Source organism: Ischnura elegans, chromosome 10, assembly GCF_921293095.1.
Source record: "Ischnura elegans chromosome 10, ioIscEleg1.1, whole genome shotgun sequence".
NCBI lineage: Eukaryota > Metazoa > Arthropoda > Insecta > Odonata > Coenagrionidae > Ischnura > Ischnura elegans.
The window spans coordinates 102,228,426-102,248,651 of record NC_060255.1 but is presented as its reverse complement, the minus strand read 5'-3'; the positions used below and the strand labels follow the sequence as shown (position 1 = coordinate 102,248,651).

At 37.8% G+C, this 20,226-nt stretch overlaps 1 protein-coding gene and 1 long non-coding RNA gene across 3 annotated transcripts in view; both read left to right on the top strand.

The window, feature by feature from the left end:
- The window catches only part of LOC124166770 (bifunctional glutamate/proline--tRNA ligase), a 136,770-nt gene that overhangs the window by 12,634 nt on the left and 103,910 nt on the right, over positions 1 to 20,226 (top strand). For both annotated transcript variants that reach the window (XM_046544449.1, XM_046544450.1), the window contains exons 5-6: positions 8,357 to 8,483; positions 16,908 to 17,100. In XM_046544449.1, coding sequence (XP_046400405.1) covers positions 8,357 to 8,483; positions 16,908 to 17,100 — 320 coding nt within the window. The remainder of the gene's footprint in view (positions 1 to 8,356; positions 8,484 to 16,907; positions 17,101 to 20,226) is intronic.
- Positions 1,618 to 4,094, top strand: LOC124166773. Its single transcript, XR_006866501.1, has 3 exons — positions 1,618 to 2,125; positions 2,823 to 2,890; positions 2,994 to 4,094. It is a non-coding gene; the product is annotated as an uncharacterized LOC124166773 (long non-coding RNA).

Below are 20,226 nucleotides of genomic sequence, written 5' to 3'. Positions count from 1 at the left end.
AGCATATCAAATAACTATTTAGTTCATTTCTTATCCGGAAATATGATAATAAATAGGTGAACACAGCAATCCACATCAGTGAAGCAGACGGCTGTGGCACCCAAATACAACACGAAAACTGCCTGAAATGGATTATGGTTCCATGTATTGAAGCGGCAGGTTGTATATGAAATACTATTAAGTTCTTTTGAAGTGTATTACATAGAAATGGCTACGAAGTAAAGCAATACGATTTGGATGAATGCAAGTCAAGAATCAAACTTGACTCGTAATGTTTAGGTACATTATAAACACCTTAGTTACGTCGTCAAGCAGTTTTCTTCAGTTCTAGATCTTCTTAAGGATGAAAGAAGCCGAGTAATACATCGTACGAAGGTTTTAAAAGAATATTTCTATCTTATTAGCTCTTGATATTATGGTTTATGTTCTCTCCTTACGCCAATGCTTTATGATTGTTTTGATTTTACCATCACTCTGGCGGCCATATTGGAAATTGACGTCACTGACAGCAGCGCCGCCATCGGTCATTTGAGTCTCGAATATAACAACGAATCTGGTGTTATCATCGAGTTGAATCACCATCGACTTGTACGCATACTAGAAAAAAGATTCTCCTTTATTTGGATGACCTCGAAATCCAAAATGTGCGCACAGGAGGCTCATAAATCGCTCGTTTCGCCGAGGCAACAGAAAACGTTAAATTGGCAAAATTCCAGAAAACCTTCCTTTTCCTATATATTCGGTAGTTTATAATTCGGGATTAGCGATCTTCTGCTGTCCCTTTATTTCACTCATCTTTACTGATGCAATGACGATTTTTCGAGTACCTACTTACTCCTTTTTTATTATATTAGAAATGCCATAGTCACTACATGTCACTTTTACAGAAAAAAATTTAAAATTTCTTCGAGGCCACTGAAATATGCGTAAAATGGAATCACTAATTTCCATAATAATATTCCGTGTGGGAATGCTTTTAAGTTGATGAATATTATAATTTTCTTAAAATATTTCATTGAAGCAATTGTCATCCTCTCATTATTTATTTTTACTACCCATTTTTTAGCTGATTCCTGAAAAGTATTATCCAACCTTAATTGGGCCAAGAACATTTAATCAATGAATTTGTTGCTGCATTTAGCACCTTTTAGTTACTTAAAATAATATTTTTTATTCATAAAAAGCCATTCCAATCATTACAGGCCCTAAAACCTGAAAAAAATGGCAGGTCCTCATTTAGTGTTTTTCCGCATTTAGTGTTTTAAATTTTGTCCCCCCTGAAAAACCTTAAATCAGGATTCTACTGTATTTGAATTTGGTTTGCAGTGTAAGAATCCCAATGTAGAGATGAGATTAAAATTTCCCCTAATAAGTTTTACACCTTTGCTGTGTATCAAAGTAAATGCAGGTATTTGATTTAAAATTGGTAAATAATATCAACTTTGGCATTTGAAGGTCTATAAAAAGAGCTAACATGTATACTCCTTTTTTCTTCATGTATTCTTCTTTTGTTTCTTTGTTTAATTGTAGACCATGTACTTTCTATTTCATTGTCGGTAATTTCATGGGCGGTGAGCGGTGTAAATGTGATTTAAAGGATAGAAAAACTGCGCCATCAGTCCTGTCGCCTCGATCACATCTGTAAATTTTATATCCTGAAGGAAAAGCTTTGCTGTTGCTAAAATATCCTCTGTAATCCAACTCTCTGTTCCTATGACCATACTGCGTCCTGAAACTTATGCTCGATTTTTGCGCTCTTGTTTATAATGCTATGGCAATTAACTGCGACAATTTTAGTGTCGTATTTTGTTGACTGAATTTCGGTTGATTCTTTCTGTGCCTATGCACTAGGTTGGCAAATTACCCTGGAAGCGCTTATTACCTTGATTAACACATTCAACGCTGACTGACGACGATCGTCGTCCGGCGGGTGCTATCCGGTGACGCCGGACGACGATCCTCGTAGGAGTCTACTCTCCCTTTCCAAGGCCATATACGAGAGACGCCAGCCCATAGCACTTCCGTTTTGCTTGTCAGTCGTTCATTAGCCCTCAGAGCGAGTGCATCGGCAGTAGCCGGAGTGATTCATCCCCAGGACTGTTCCTGCAGCTGTTTCTTTTCCGTGGTAAGTTACACTTTTTTTGTTAATTATCACTCTCCTTTTGTGGTTTTAATGTGTACCGACCCCTTTTAATGTAAAACAACTTTCGTAGAAATCATTAGTTGAAAGTTTTGCTTTTTTTTATTTGTGAATTCTTCCCTCCCCCCTTTTTCAACCCATGCATTCTCCTCCTACCATATTATAATTTCATCGGTGTTTTTTTATTTTCCTATAATGTTTTTTTGTATACATATCGTTTGTGACAATAATTCAAAATTGCGTTTACAAAATAACTTCGTGAATGTAAAGTTGTTTTCTTTATTTGTATTTTAAAGCAGAGAAGTAAAGACGTTGTTAAGTAAAATTATTACATTATGTGAAATATTTTTCCGTTTTGGACAAATACCCATTATTCTAGTTGGGATTGAGGCTAAGCGTTATAATGCATTCCGGACCATGTAATTACAATGCTGCATTTAATTTTACCAGGAATAAGCCATTAGCAAATATTTTACCTTTTTTTACTAGTTTGTCTTCAATAGCTGATAATTTGCAGGAGTATTTTACTCCAGTCACTTGTAACTTGAATATTTCCCTTATGACTTTTGATAAATATTTCTCATCGTTTGTGCTTGTTGTTATTGTAATTTTAGTAAAAGTACTATTATTGATTTGCGTCAATGTTGTCTGCTGATATTGTTTCTTTTTCTCCTGTATATAGCAACAAGTGGAAGTGAAATTTCACAAAAATTTCCAGCTTACTTCTATTCCAAGTGCTCTGGCAATAAGGTACGTGATTTCATAAACATTACGCAATTATTTAATTGCTACACAATGTTTTTCTTGTTATATATTCATATAAACACGTGCTTTTAAACATTCTTGCTTTCAGAAAGAAAACACGGAGATAACATGGAGGAATGGACTGCAAAGGGAAGGGATTACCAGGGAAAGGGGTCCCGAAGAAAGGGAAGCGGGGTGTGAAAAGCCCCTCTATGAGCAAACCTCCCAACTCCCCCCACAACCTTCCCTTCCAACCTCCAGCATTAACCCCAGCCCTTTGAGTTCTAGTGATAGCCGCCAGCCCCCTGACACCCCTCTTCTCGTCCACAGCCATCGGCCTTGCGGTCACTTCCACCCCCCAAAAGGAAGAAAAAAGATTTGGGAGGGTGCTATCTTCCGAGGAGATGGCAGAACTCCTTTCTCTGTATGAAGACAGCAAAGGTTCCTCCTTCGGGGAAATGGAGAGAGGATCCTCGGAGGACGAAGAAGCAGGCAGGGTGGCTGATGCGTCAAAAAATGTTCCTCCTTCTCCTCCTGACCCTCTAGGCTCTCAGTCCCCTCCCCTTATGACGAGAACTGCGACAAGGACGTACACTTGGACGGACAAAAGACCAACCCATCCACAATTCTCATTCACTGACACCCCTGGCCTCAAAATGCAAGACTCGGGAGACGATCCCCGAAAGTATTTTGACCTCCTCATGACAGATGACATGGTGGACTCAATAGTGACGGAGACAAATAGACTAGCAGACGTTTTAATTACTGCTTATGTATTACTGCTTATGTACTTTCCCAGAGCAAGAATAACGAAGTGGAAGCTGCTCACATCGGTGGAATTTTTAACGTTTTTGGGGGTTCTCTACCACATGGGCACATGCCCGACTATTGGAGTGTAGACCCCCTTTTCAATTATCCTTGCTTTAGGAAATGCATTAGCAGGGACAGGTTTGCCGCGATCATGCAAGCTCTGCATTTTGCGAGTAATCCTGGTCGTGATGAGCCGCAACCGTCTGATCGACTCTACAAAATAAGTCCCCTTGTTGATATTTTCCATAGAACAATGGATGATACTGTGACCCCAACTCAAAGACTGTGCGTAGATGAATCCATGGTTCTCTGGAGAGGTAGTCTTATCTTTTGTATTTATATGAAAGGTAAGCAACATAGGTATGGTAATTAAATTAAAAAAGAAGAATTTTGTGCTTTCACATTAATATTTTTTCAAGACCATGGTGAATAAATATTAATGTGAAAGTGCAAAGTTCTTCTTTTTTAATTTAATTATGAATCGCTTTCACCAAGTTACGCCTCAAACAATCAATTTTATAGGTATGGTACACTAAACCTTCTGGATTAGTTCTAAGATTTCTTGTTTATACTCCGATTCTGATGTGGGCAGGCCGGGTCATGTTGACAATGTCATATGGAAATTGATTTAGGGAAGATTAGATTCTGGGCGATCCCTCTTCATGGATAACTATTACAAAAGTGTTGACTTGACCCACCGCTTGCTTGAGTGGAGTACCTATTTTACGAGAACTCTTAGATCTAATCGGAAGGAGAATCCACCTCACGTCCTTTCTAAGAAACTAAAACGCGGTGAAGTAGTGGATGCATTCAGTTCAGAAGGTGTCTGCGTGATGAAGTGGAAGGATAAGCGGGATGTACTGATGATCAGCTCTGAATTTGGGAGTGACCTGATCAATGTCCGTCGCCAGAGGAGGTGGCATTACTTACAAACCAGAGGCCATTGCTCGGTACAACGAGTCAGTTAGTGGCATCGATCACCATGGTCAAATGATGTCATATTATCCCATTGAGCGCAAGACACTGAGGTGGTATAAAAAACTGGGCATCCTCATACTTCACCTTGTTTTAGTGAATAGCTTTTTCCTATTCCGAAAAACCCACCCTAAATTTCCTCTCCATGATTTCCGCCTATCTGTCATTAGAATGTGATGATTTAATGTATTATATGATGATTTTCATGATTTAATGTATTAAACGTTATTAATTAAAAGTATGAAATGTTAATAATTTAAAAATATTTTATTTTCTTTTGCCTGGTGTCCTGTCCCCCCGCCGTGTGCCTGGTGAAAACCATTGTCTCTTTTAGGGAGGGGGGAGGAAGACCGAAATATGTAAAATTCTATTGTTTCCTAACTTCGGTATTCCCTCCTGGAACAGGGAAGAAGCATTAGCGCAAGTTCCTAGAAGATAGGGATCAGTACTCCGGTGGGATTCGTGTGATAAACTCTTTGGAAGTAGTCGTCAAAACCCAATTTTTGAATGCACTTGGAATGCCATCTCCTTCTCTGTATTAGTCCTCCTTTGTATGTTTCAATACAAAAATATATTTCGCGGAAAGTGCGCCGAAAAAATAAAAATGTGTCTGAAAAATTATGCATTGAAATATTTTATGCATTTTAATTGCAATGAATGAAAAAGTTTTGTGTTTGTCAAAAATATGGGAACCTTACTTTTGGTACAACCCTCGTAGTCTCGAAGAAAGTGTCCAGTACAAGCTTATAATCCTCATTCTTATTGCGTCAGAATTACCTATCTTTTATAGCATAAGCTATCTATAGCAAAGAGCATTTTTTAAATAATTCTTTCCCAATTAACGATGGAAAATGTTAAAGAAGACCCTCTAAAGAAAAAAGAGGTTAGAGGAAACAAAAGCGAACATTTTTTTGCGACTTATTAAAAAGGTTTGAAATTACGAAATTCGATGTTTCTAAGTGCTCATTTTTTGGTTCTGAGTAGAGATGGGTCAAATAGCAGATTTCTCGAGCTCTAATATCGAATTCGAATATTAAATCATTGCTAAAATATTCGAATACCTCTTATACTAAACGATGAATGCAGGAATGTTTGACTAAGTTGCCTATGCAGCAGGAATCACAAGATTTTGGGGAGTAATTTTGACTTCCTTTTAAAGGATTCGAAAAGGAATTTAGCTGATAAATAAATAATATTTTAATTTTATGGAAAGAATTGGGCATATAGTTGATTCAACTAACATCTCTTTCAAATATCCTAAGGGGACACACCACCTCGCGAAAAATGATTGCATGCCATCTCGGCATTTACACTGCTACGATGGATTTCTGTCTGATGTATACATTCTTATTTACCAAACGCCATTTCAGCGGCACGCCCATCTGATACTCGGCTTCATCCAACTTCTTATTTTCAACAGGTAGCTCGCTTTACCCCCACTCCTGCTATCAAGTAATATCGGACAATCTGAGGCATTTTGCAAAATACATGTGCTTCTCCATCAGATTTTCTTCAATTATTTTCAGTCCATCTTTGGGAGTTCTCACGAGATAAGAAGATGAATTCGAATTGCTATCAGGGAGAAACCAAATATCCTGAGAAAATATCCCTTTGTCTGTGATTGTAACAATAGAGATTTATAGCACAATTCATAAATTGTAACTTGATATATATTTTTGGAAAAAAATACTGCATCACCTTCCGAGAAGCTATGCTGCTCATGTGGAGTCCCGCCAGAACGCTAAGTCTCCGTCGTATTTTGACATTTATTTCCTCGCGTAAAATGCTTAAATGAAGTCAGAAATCCATCGCCTTGTTTGCTCTCATTCTTTTTTAACCCTTACAGTGCTATCCTTCTTCCCGGGGTAGAGTCGAAAAATGCGGAGGGTATTTTAATGAAATGTAGCAACTAGGAAAAATAAACATTATATAGTTAATTTTTTAGATATCTTTAAGCGGTTTTTTTAAATTAACGAGATTAAATTGGACAATAAACACAACTTTTTTATACGTTTACTGACGTATAAGTTTTTTATTTCAATGTCCTCAAATTTAACAACAATAACATAAAAGCCGATATATCGGCGCGCCGCACTAAAAGGGTTAAATTACATGCACATTACTAATATTTCAATCCAATAAAGGTGTAATATCAAGTGACGAAAGTCATTGTTAGACACCTTTTGGGCTAATTGGTGAATCATGCAGCAGTTGACCTCCAGAAACTGGTAACTTTGAGGCAGGTAGGCTGAAAAAGGTCAGTGGGTGAGAAAAGGGGGGCGCGAAACACATTTTTATTGTTCTCGTGTAACTAGATATTTTTTTCGAAGCTAAGGTCTTCGTAATATGATCCCTGCACGAGCTGGGACCTTTTTTTTATTTCGGAGAAGAGGAAAGCCTCAGAGGGGGGCTAGTGCTGAATGGAGGGGGATAGCGGATCTTGGGAAATGCGCTAATGTAACTATCCCACCGGTACTCATGCAGCAGTTGACCTCCAGAAATGGGGAACTTTGAAGCAGGTAGCCAGAAAAAGGTCAGTGGGTGAGAAAAGGGGGGAGGGCATGAAACATGTTTTTATTGTTCTCATGTAACTTGATATTTTTTCAAAGCTAAGGTCTTCGTAATACGATCCCTGCGCGAGCTGGGACCTTTTGTTTGATTTCGGAGAAGGGGAAAGGGTCAGAGTGGGTGAGGCGAGTGCTGAATGGAGGAGGATAGCAGATTGTGGGAAATGCCTTAAGGTTGCTATCCCACGTCACTGAGGTTCTCCTGGTGGGGAAACTGGGGATTTTGGGATTTTTTCACCTGACCATTTTCGGTTCCCCATGTCAAACTCTTTTCACTACTCTAATCCGCGAATTTGATGTAGTTCGTCAACTTTCCTATAACGGTGCTGCATGCACTAAACGACTAGAGTTCTTTACAATTTTCCGAGTCATCTACCAACGACAGTGTGCGACAGTATAGCGTGTGAAATTCAAAGTATTCGAAGTATTCGAGAGCGTACTTTAGCATAATTATTCGAGACCTCGAATATCGAATACTTTCTAGTGTCGAGGTATTTGAGTATTCGCGGTTACTGTTTGCACTTGCCTAGTTTTGAGATTTTATTGTATTAATCCTGTTGTGATTTTCCAACCATAGCTTTGTTCAATACGACTCATTGTAATACATATGTTTGACTCTTATGCTTGTATTGTCGTACTTATGTTTTGACTTTTATTAAACCTGGCTGTTGCCATCCGTAAATCCTTGATAAACTCAATGAAATATAGGTACATATAATCGAGATCAGTCATCTCTTCAAGGTTTAGGCTTTTCTGTGCCAAATCAGGATTAGTTTGCTCTATAGGGATTAGGTCATGCTGTACAAAAAAAATGTTTAAAATTAAGAAAAGACTTAAAATCAGAAGTTTCACTTTTCACTTACCAGAAGAAGAAAGTTTCTTGTTTGCAATTCCCTATACTTTCCCAGCCGGACTTGAGCGTCGCTGTGTAAAATCAAGACTTGATTTGAAATCAAAGTTAATCATAAAATTAAAGTTTTAGTGTGAGTTAAACTAAACTTATTGTAAAAGTAGAAAGAAATAGTTGCAGGGATTCTTGTGATAAACACGGTTGTGAATAACCATTCATGTATTGATCTGCATGTTGGACCTAAATGAAACTGTTCATTTTCTTTTACAGCTATCTTCATATCGGCCATGCCAAAGCAGCCCTTTTGAATCAGTATTACCAAGAGGCATTCAAAGGAAAGCTTATAATGAGGTTTGATGACACAAATCCAGCAAAGGAGAAGGTGGATTTTGAAAAGGTAATTTAAGGAGTGGTCTTAAGGCCTCTCTTCCTTTTTCCATTACTAGCTGCGCTATGACACTATTGTCAGCTAATGTGCTGCTGCAAAGCTGCTTTCTTCAGTAAGGGGAATCTACACACAGCTGGGAAAAAAGTGTTGAAGTAAGGAAGAATAGAGTGGTTTCCTATTATATTTTTATTACCTAAATCGAAAGATTATTACTCCTGGAGTATGCATTTTATGCTTTCATATTTTTAAATAACGATATCTATTTTTCGCGATCAAACGAAAAGTGAAAATTTTCAAGCACGCGAAAACGCGACGGCTAAGTAGGAATGATGGGAAAAGTCCGTGGGACGTATTTCTGGTTTCCGCTGCCGCCCTGTGAGGTGACCTTGAGGGGAGGCTTGAGCGCTGATACAACGCAGGATGCTAGCAGGTAGCGCTTCGCTTAAATTAGGATTATTAATACCCTATCAAACAAAGGAAACTTTCCGAACTTAGGCAATTTTAACCTTTTCCCTACTATACACGTATATATACATGTGGACGTTTCCTGACCCGGGAGACGACGGTCGTTTATTTAAGTGTGAGATTTTCTTAGCCAGGACAACGAAAGCCGTATATATACGTTTTCTAGCTCTCCCCCTTTTAGGACGGTCGCGGGTTTACGTCTTCTTTGTCTCGGGACGCAACCCTACGAGGTTTAGGATTTACCCTCGGAATCCGGGAGCAGGTACCCAGACCCCTTGTCTTTTATAACCCCTCTTAGTGGCAAGGGACAGCGGTCATACAATTGTTAATCCAGTCAGTTTTCGAAATAAATATTTGTTATTTTCTCAAGAAATATAAACTAAGAATTGAATTCTTAATCTTTTGAGCTGTATTTACAATTTTTAAATGAAATTCTACGATAAATATTAACTTATATCTCGAGTTATGTATAAACATCAACATGGAAATTGTTGCTGCATTAAATGCGTTAATAATGGCCTTAGACTTCGTATAAAATTTGACAGTGCAAAAAAAAAAATGAGAAATTCAATTCAAAGTCTGCAATTTACATGCAAGCAACAATTATCCATTTGCTAAATACATATAAGCAATACATAAGTTGACCGCGAACCAATGCCACAGGTATGGTCGTAAACCCGGAAAGGAGGGAGCGAATATAATGATAATGCGTAGTCCCAGCGTGGAGGGGTCGATAAAGGTTCATCAAGAGACCCTTCTTAACAAATAACTCCCAAAAATGCTCCATACCATGAGAAAGAAGAGTCTCTTGGGGCACAGTACAGCAGTCGTGCTAAGACGAAAACTCCACCGTCTCGAAAGGGTTAATGGGTGATTATTAAGAGATGTTTCCCTGAAGTCTGTGCCTCATGCATGCATTGGTAATCTCAGACGATGTAAAACTCTTATCTGCTCGTATAGAAACTAGGTCCCTGTGACGTCAAGTATAGTGGCATCGTATGGGTGCCAATCTGGCCTTTTTCAAATGAGGTTAAAATTGACCATTGCCATTCGTCTAAACTGGGATTTCTAAAACCAAATAATTTGTATGTTATGAAAACCTTAATGGTGGGTAACGAATAGCAATCAATGCATTTCGTTTTCTTTTATGAAGGAAACTACCCTATTGCATTGAGACCTACATTAGGTAGTGAGGTTTGAACAATGACAGCAGTGGAGGAGGTGAGGAAGGTTTCGAAATGTGGTGCTAAAGAAGAATGATTGAATAGATATTTTTAGTTGGAATGGTCGGCATCTGATACCTCGGATTCAAATATCTGTGGATATTGCCCTTCATCGGATATTTCAGATCATAATTTTCTGACATTGGATGTGGAGCTGAAATGTTAGTTGTGATCCTCTCTCCACATGTGCAGTTGCACTGCACCACTGATACGGGCCTAGTAAGTCACTCACTGGTGAGTGATTTACTAGGCCCGAAGATGTCTCGATAGCTTTCGGCAATTGGATGCATTTCTAACAGTATTTAGGTTGTTCAATCTCTAATTGATTAACACAAAGGATTTTACTGTACAGGACTGTACAGGCGGTCCCCAACTTTCGTACACAATGCGTTCCCGAAAACTTGTACGAAAGTCGAACCATTGGCTTCCATACTAATTAGGGGTTACGTTCCAAAAGAGCGGAATCTATACCCACTAAAACCTTTTTTTCGCAGATTTTATTTCAATTCGCTAAATTTTAATAATATGTTAATAAAATTCCTCAAATCATCTAATTTCTTTCGAAAATACACAGGAAAATGTAAATAAAAGTTTAAAAAACAAGAACTTCGTTTGCTATCGAGTGAAACTTCCTCTTGGCGATTAAGTTGACATTCCACTTATTACGTCCACTATAAATAAAAAGACATATCAAGGAGCATAACAAAATGTAATTGATGAACCCGCACTCTGGATACCTTCTAATTTTTACACCAAAATTCGACATTTGGTAGGTGACATTCGTGATCGCATATATTTCGCATGTTACTCAAAAAAGACAAAAGACAAACAGAATTCAGGTGATATTACGTGTAATATCATTGCTGAAGGTGTACATGAATTAAACAGCACTCAAACGATAAAACACCATAAGAAAGATCTTACTAGTTTTATTGAAAGCTATTTGATAATGTCTAGGAGGATGTTTTGAATTTGCATGGATCACATGATCAGTGCATGTTGGTTTTCGATAAATACCAAACATGTGTTTACCATTCTGAATGGATATAGTTAAATCAAGAAAATTTATTTTATCACTGTCCTGGATTTCCACTGTAAACTTAGTGCTTTCATTTATCGTATTTAACATTTTCACGAAATTTCTCACTTGGCGCTTAGTTCCGCTCCATAAACACAAAATATCATCGATGTAATGGTACCAATAATGCACATTCTTCAAGAGCGGGTGATTGCTTTGAAATAATTCTTTTTCCAAATTATTCAGAAATATTTCAGCCAGTAAGGGTGATAGAGGGGACCCTATAGCCAGTCCATTATCCTGTTGGTAATGGTTACCATTAAACACAAAGTAATTCTGTTTAACACAGAGTTTTATGAGATGCATTAGATCCTTCACAATATTTTGGGGGGCTTGGGATTGAATTAACACTTCTTCTGCAAGCTCAACTGCTTTCTCCCTCGGGACACTGGGAAACAGACTTACTATGTCAAATGACACTAACACACCTTTTTTTTCAGAGTTTTCACTTCCTGTAATTTAGTTGCTAATTCAAAGGAATTTTTAACACTATGAGTGCTTTTAAAATTGGAATACTCGATGAATTTACATTTTAGCACTCTGGCAAGAATGTGCGCCGGGGATGAAATACCAGAGATCACCGGGCAGATAGGGATATCCAGCTTGTGCACTTTCGGGATCCCGTAAAAAACTAGCGGCTAGCGGATTCATCACGATAACCCTCCTAATTTCCTCTGGAGAAAAAAGCACTCGAACATTAGAGAGGGCTTTTTTACACTCCTTCTGATATTTAGCCGTTGGGTCCTGCTTCAGTAACACAATTTCATTAGCCTTAATGAAGTCCATACACTTATCGACATATCTTTGCCTGTCCATTATCACTACAGAATTCCCTTTATCCGCTTTCATTGCTAATAGACCATTATCCACCAAAGATTTTCTCAAAGAGGTGACAATAGCTGCTTCACCCGTGCCCCGGATAGTCTTGATAATGCTGCAGTGCAGCGAAACATGTCGACTCTAGTGTAATGAAAATATTTTATGTGGAAAGTGCAAAGTGTTCACTTCATATCTCATAATGGATATCCACAAAGTATCTGCCTCATCCATCCAATTCATAAGTACCAAAAAATACTGCATCTGGAATGGCCGGTACTTTGACAGCACTGCCATCTTATGTTTTATCAATCCACTTACTACTAAAACAATTGAGTGTTAATAAAATTTAAAGAAAAGTTAATGTTACTGAACAGAACTACAAAAACGGAATAATTAATGCATTTATGAGGATTTACAAGATAACAATTTTTTCTCTATGAATTCAATATTCCACGCCCACTTTGAAGTATCGATTAGAAATAAAAAAAATTGAATGAAATGCACTTTGTACATTAATTTTATGAGAATGGGAGCTAACTATCAAGTCCCTTTTTTAATTGGCGAATTTGATAAAGGCCGGTAGGTACATTATTGCCATTGCATTATCATAACACATTATACAGTGGAACTTGTTTAGTACGTTTCTGAAGGGACCACAGAAAATGAACGTACTAACCAGGAAAACGTGCTAACGAGGAAAGCAAAAAATAGCAGTCGGGGTAATTGCAATCTGTGGAAAAGTCGTCATAATTAAAATTACTATCGGTAGTTCTCGTAGAACTCTTTTCACCTTTAAAATAAAGAAAATGGGCACTACATTGAAAAACAATACCATGTGAATAAAAATCACAATGTTTCATAGATTTCCCGAAGACAATTACATGAAAACGGCATCTTTCTCCCGTGATTTATCCTATATGTATTAATAGAAAGAGGACAAGTAAAACTAAGTCATTTCTTTTTGTCACAGCATACTCGGAGAATACCACAACAACCCTGAATATGTCAACGGGTTGTTTTTAAACATCATAAAAATTGGACAAAATTATATTAACCTTAAATTACGGCAAAAGCCGTACACATTCGCTCCTGGAATGAAGCCATATCGATTGTTATATCGATCGATATATCGAATAATAACACGCAAGATTATTAGATTACGACGTAATTACAAGAAGATTTTATGTTATACAATTGAAATTTACTTTTAAAATTTGTTTAATGTCGTCTGCTTTCGTGCCGAGATCAAGTATTTTTTAGCTAAGCTTTGCGTGGAGATCCAGAGCATCGTCTGCTCCCGCAGCAGTAGTCAAATACGCACGTACTCCGTAGCATTGACGTCGTGCAGTACTGCTTTAGATAAAGTGGGAATTGGATAAGACTCATTTCTTCATCATGATAACTCGTGCAATAGCAACAATTGCCCACTCGTGAAATTTTTGCGCAGTGGGCACTCCAGAGGCAACAGAAGGTGAGGAGCTCGGGGTGGGGAAAATTGGGGCTTCTCATTGGCTGCAGTTTTGCATAGTTAGACATTCCTGATAAATGGCCATATTTTACTATTCATCACGTCATAAGAATTGAGAAATGCATTTGGATAAATCACGGTCGAAGAAATATATGTGGAATGAATTCAAGAATGTTAATGGCTTGTAATAATAAATTAAATCATGAATTCGGAGCTTTACGACCCTTAAGAAGATACTGGAGAACGAATTGCGGGTTGCGTCACGGCTAGCAATTGAGCGTACTAACCAGGAAAGCGCAATTTTTTCAAACGTACTAACCAAATACTTTTGCCTGTATTTTGTTCCGATGGTACCGGGACCGAGAGAAATCGTCGTACTAAGGAGGAAAACGTACTAAGGAAGAACGTACTAACCAAGTTCCACTGTATTCCATAAGTGGTAGTTTCCTTACAAGTGTGACTCGCAGTGTTAGTACAACCATGAAAATGATAATTCTGAACCAAAGTGATATATATTATATCTATAATGAATTGTTTATTTATTTCTTATTCATTCTAGTATTCATTAAAACCCCAAATTGTTTATATTCCCCCTCTCTGTTGTCCGATGTTATAATATTTATAGTATAGCCGTAATTTCATTTATTAAATATGTACACCACAGTTATTCAAAAATCTCTCCAGACGTTGTGATCAAATTAATTAAGCTATAACTTAAGTATGCCATGTTCAAGTATTATAACTACCTTGGAAGTATAAAAGAGGGGAATTATTATCAACAATAATGTGGATTCTCTAATGCCTACTGGCTATTTTTGGTTTCCCCTGGAATATTTCAAAGGTCATTTCCCTGTTTTCCAGCATGTCAAACAAAATGTCAACATGAGAATTGAAATCTGAAGATTCTGTGATGGAATACATCATGATAATGACATGCTAAGAGCATCCTAAAGCATGAAAGGTGATGGAAGGCAAGGAAAATTGTTGTTTGCCCCTTCGTTACAAATAATTGATTGCGTAATAGCACTGTTGTCTCTCAAAATACTTCTTCATTAGGGGAAGCCTTATGCTCCTTCTTGCACTTAAACGTAAAAATATTGCATAATTTCAAATCTTCCTTTAGAAGTGTTTGAGTTTTGTACTTAAATAAAACTCTACTTTTGGCCTGTTCGCATTTTCCGTAAGTTTTAGTACTTCTTGTGGTACCGCTAAATCCATTTAGTCACTCACATAATGGAAGAGAAGCGCATCACATAGTTTGCACACCTTTATAGCCACTTGAGAGGCCTTTTCATAGACCGTAGGCTACTTTCCTGTGCTCTCAGATCTAAAAATATTTCATCACTTCCCTAGAAGTTGGTAACATCGATTTGTTTAATGCCGACGAGGCGCCAAATAAGAGACAAGTCGTCTCACTACGCATCCTTTTTTTACCTCTTACCATCTATCGATTTATGTAATCAAAGATGAATGCCCTCCCAGCAGCACACACAGGATGAATTTTGCTGTATTGGAGGCGTGGGAGGGGGAGAAGCAAGTGGGGAGGGGAAGGGATCGGCCTGCTGCTCTTGTATCTGCAACGCTACGTGGGTGTTGGATTATTTTCTTCACGGACGCGGACTTTTTTTCATTGGGCCAGATGGATTTGAAAAAAAGTGGATTTTTCCGATCAGCCCTACTGTACATACCCTTTGCGTCCAAACCTTGCGGGAGGTTGTTTTCGCTGCTCACTTGTCTCTTGAAAATTGTGACATTTTATCGTTTCCCGTTTAGGATGACTATTGATGTCATACCAAAAACGGAACGCTTTCCGATAGTATGTGTGAAATGCACGAAAGACGAACATAGGATAGGTTCCTGATCGACTCGGACTGAATCCGTTGCCAATTCCGCCAATCCGATGAGACTCTGAAACACTCCCCAGAGCTGTAATATACATAAGTGTTTTTAAAAAATAAATTGAAAGCTTATAAAAATGATTTTAATGAGAAAATATCTTAAAAGTGTGCATGGCAATGTAAACAGCATTCCTTTGATTGTATGCACCCAGAAGGAACTTGAATAATTACTTCGTTTTATAATAAGCGATTAAAAATGTATTTGGATTTAAAAATATCCGAAGATTTGACTCCTGAAATCAAGTATCTGATCCTGATACAGTTGAGAGAAAAATATCGTATCTCTCGATCCCTATTTTTTTTTATTTAGTCATGTGGAATTCCTTACGGCTGTTTTAAATTATGAATTATGTCATGCAAAGTCATTTGAATGATAATGCAAATGATTTGCTTTCACTGCATGAAGCCATTACATTCTTCAGGTTAGATAGCCATGAGCTGACTTTTGAGAGTTACTTTTTTGCCTGCAGTTTTACACTTCCCAGATGCAAGTCTCATGCATACCGTATTTCTCCGAATACAGTCCCCCTCTGAATATAGTCCCCCCCCCCCCCTAATTTTGAGGCTGCAGTTTCGGGAAAAGTTAAAAAATTGTGTTTGAATATTTTCCCCCCCTTTACTTTTACCTTGGGCATTTTTGGAAAAAAAAGGGGGGACTATATTCACACATGTACGGTATTTCAGTATTTTATATAAATTTAATATTTTCAAATGTTGTTCTTTGCTCCCTGTGTTAATATAACTCCCAATAATGTACTAAAAAAGGGGGGACTATATTCACACATATACAGTATTTCAGTATTTTATATAAATTTAATATTTTCAAATGTTGTTCTTTGCTCCCTGTGTTAATATAACTCCCAATAATGTACTGCTGTTACCAGAAAGATTCTACAAAAGTAGCTTAGATATTGCAAAAGCCTGCAGGCTTCCCAACAATTCTTGGTTTCTGAATAAAGAGTTGGTAGGAATGTCTCTTTTTATATATATATCTACCTGAAATTATAAATGATGCACTGCTTTAGAAAATGTGAGGAACGATTGTTCTGCAGGCAAGAGCATCTTACAAACAGCAAGACCCCTTACTCAGTTATCTATGGCAGACTTTGCCAGGAGGAATTCAAGAGGAAGTTTTCAAAATTATAATGCACTTAATCCTTTGATGAGAAAAATGGGATTAGCATAATAAGATATTTTAGTGAGTCATAATTAATCTTCAAGGGATAAAGGATCATCACTTGTAGAAAAGGGGGTGGGTGAAACATTCCAAGTCAGTTTCCAATAAAAAGGAAGAAAGCTATCAAAATTTGTTACAATAGGAGGAGTTTATAACAAGTTTGGCGTATTCCAAGGGCAGTGCTATCAGAGTGATTTTTTTTGTGTTGGTTAGTTCATCGGGAAAAGCATAGGGAAATCTTCTGGATAAGTTTTCTTTGCCTTCAAAACCTCAAATTTCACCTTTGTCATTACATTACATTACAGGTCATACTGGAAGACTTGGAACTTCTTCAGATCAAACCAGACATGTTCACTCATACGTCATCGTACTTTGATCTCATGCTGGAGTATTGTGAAAAGCTGCTCAATGAGGGGAAAGCATATGTGGATGATACAGATGCAGAAAAAATGAAGGTGGAACGAGAGCAAAAGGTGGAGTCGAAGAACAGGAATAATAGTGAGTTTGACGCAGGAGTGCTTTTCATTTGTCCATTCCTTACTGTTGTATGAAGGCAGGTCATGGCAATGACTTTTATTAGATGCATGCAAACTTTTCAGTTGATATTTGTATTGATGTATGTGAACCACGATTTTTTGTTTTATTTTTCAAAGAAGCAATCAGTTTGTTGTCAGTTTTTTAATAATTTAATATGTTAAATCAAGTAGATATATGTCAGATACAGTGTTTGACAATTTCCATGTAGGGTGAAAAAAGTCACTAAGCTCCACAGTTGTCACTTGCCTGGGCTGGTATCATGTATTTGAGCCAGTTTAACATCCATCAAAAAATTCTTGGACTCTGACTGAACCTCTCCAAACAAGAGCAACCTTTCACATATTTTGTTTAGAAAACGTTTTGCTTTCATGGATGATGTCCATTGCTGCCTAAAAGCAAAATGAGCATGTTCAGTGAGCTTGGTTTTGTAGACAATTTATCAAGCTTCATTATCCGACTAACTGCAGGGTCGTTTCATGTCACTAGCAACCATTTGAATTCAATTGCAGTTTGCATTCACTTGCTATTAATTCAAAAAGGACTGTGGTGATAAGTGTGATGTTTGTTTTAATCATGACTCAATACAATGACCTTTATGTCAGTTTTTTGACATAATTATAGTTATGGTAAAAAGCATCTTTTCCATGCCTATCCCAGCAACACTTGCAGAGACAGTGCAGAAAAACAAATTTTCAAATGAATTTCAACCAAATTTACAATAGGAAGCTCAGTTTTCTTATTTGTAGCAATTAGAAGAGCTTAATACGGAATTTTTGTGCGAAAATCTTTTCCTGCTTGTCTCAGTAGAACCTCCTATCAATTAGGATGCATAGCATCTACAGTGGAACCTTCTTCTCTATGATTTATGAGAGGTCATCAAGAAGTATGGAAGCCTCTCTATGTAACAAGGGGAGTGACCCAAAATTTGGATCTCAGAGTTCAATCAAACTCTGTGCTGTCCATTGGGAGCTGTCCACAAATCACTCTCCATACACCCATGTCTCGTATAGCGCAATTTCGATTAGCGCAATTTCGATATAGCGCGAATTCGTTCCTCGGGGAAACATTGCAACGCAGTGTAGCCTAATCTAAAATCTTAAACGCTCTCGTGATAAAACGTGAACTTGCGCTAAACACACACGAAATTTCTATCATTTTTCGCATATTAATATTATTGCTTGCCTCAAATTTTCTTTTTTGTTTACATATTAATCGAAATCCATTGCTGTGCAATAGCCAAAAGTATTACTCGTCATTGGGTCCAGATAGCCGACCTACCGAAGTAATTTATCTAGTCTCCTTAACAGAATGAGTTAATTTAGATCATTAATTAAGCGTGGGGCTAGTGGAAATGAGTTTTTTTAAGCAAAACTGGTTGAGACTTAATTTTTGCCGTCGTAGGTTATCGGACGGTTGAATTCCAGGTAGAGGGTCTACGCTAAAGCCTTCAAGGTCATCGGTATTCACGGGGGAGAAATGGAACGGTGGCCGAGTTGCGCATGAATAGCATCAACATATAAGAGGGTCCGCTATAGAGTCTCAAACACAATAGCTTCGTTCCCTCCCCGCAGTCGTAGGCCCTCTGCGTCTCAAGAATACAGTTCAGCAGGAGAAGGTGATTTCGATAGAGCCATGCAGAGTAAAAACCAAGAGAAAATGGCAAAAAATAGGAATGTGGGTAGAAAAATCAAGAATTTATCAAGAAAAACCATAAACCTAGAAGAGAAATTGATATAGGTCAATTGCTTTGAAAATGGAGAACGTCAAAGCGATATTGCGCGGAAGTTTAAACGCACGATGCCTTATTCTGAATAAAGACAAAGTTAAAACATCAGTGACCTCAGCCGCACCAACTTCAACCAAGCGGTCTACACATACGGAAAGTTCAGTGAATCAGTACAAAAAGACTAGAGTGGTAATCGCTCCGAGACATTTAGTGAAAGCTCCGGTTGGTTCCAGAATTTAAACGGCTTGCTGGTATTTTCAATGCGGCGATATCAGGTGAATCTGCATGTGTTGATAGCGCAGTCACCACAACATTTTCTGATGAACTCCAAGCTGTGATTGAAAGTGGCTCCTTTCCCCCTCAACTAGTTTTTAGTGTTGACGAGATGATATTCTTTTGGAAAAGAATGCATTCTCGTTCATTCATTTTCAGGGAAGGAAAACTTGGATCAGATTTCAAGGCATTTTTAGACTGTTTCACGTAGCTGCTAAAGACTCGGAGGACTTCACATTAAAATGATTTATCATTCATAAACTCCGCTAGCAATGAAGTGGCATTCAAAGTAGCATTTGTCTGTCATTTCAATGAGCGACAAAAGGTCCTGGGTGACACAATAGTTGTTTTTCGACTGGTTTGAAAAATCGTCAACTGCCGGCAATGCATTACGAACCCCTGAGATAGCAGATGTTAGCCCACCCGCATGACAGGACGGAATTCCAAAAGCACGTAAGAATTTTTTAAAATGTGAATAAAAGTCTTCAAATGCGTGCATACTATCTTTAGAGATGTTTTAAACTATAAACATTTATATAAATAATGTTTTCTAAGGCTATTTATTGGAATATATATGTTTTAGAGGAAATTCAATACCCACGACCTATGCTACCAGGAACGCATCCCTATCTTCCCAATGTTAAAACGCTCTCGTATAACGCAAATTCGTACAGCGCAAGGACCCCGAGGAACGCATCCCTTGCGCTATACGAGACATGGGTGTACATATGGGGCTATAAAAACAATACACCCATGCCTCGTATAGCGCAAGGGATGCGTTCCTTGGGGTCTATGCACCATACGAGAGCGTTTTAACATTGGGAAGATAGGGATGTGTTCCTGGTAGCTTAGGTGTTGGGTATCGAATCCCCTATAAACCATATATATTCCTATAAATAGCCTTAGAAAACTGTATTTATAAAAATGTTTATAGTTTAAAATATCTTTAAAGATAGTAGGCACGTATTTAAAGACTTATATTGACGTTAAAAAAATTTTGTATATGCTTTTGAAATTCCCTCCTGTTGTGCGGGTGGGCTATCATCTGCTATCTCTTTCGTAATGCATTTCCGGCAGTCGACGATTTT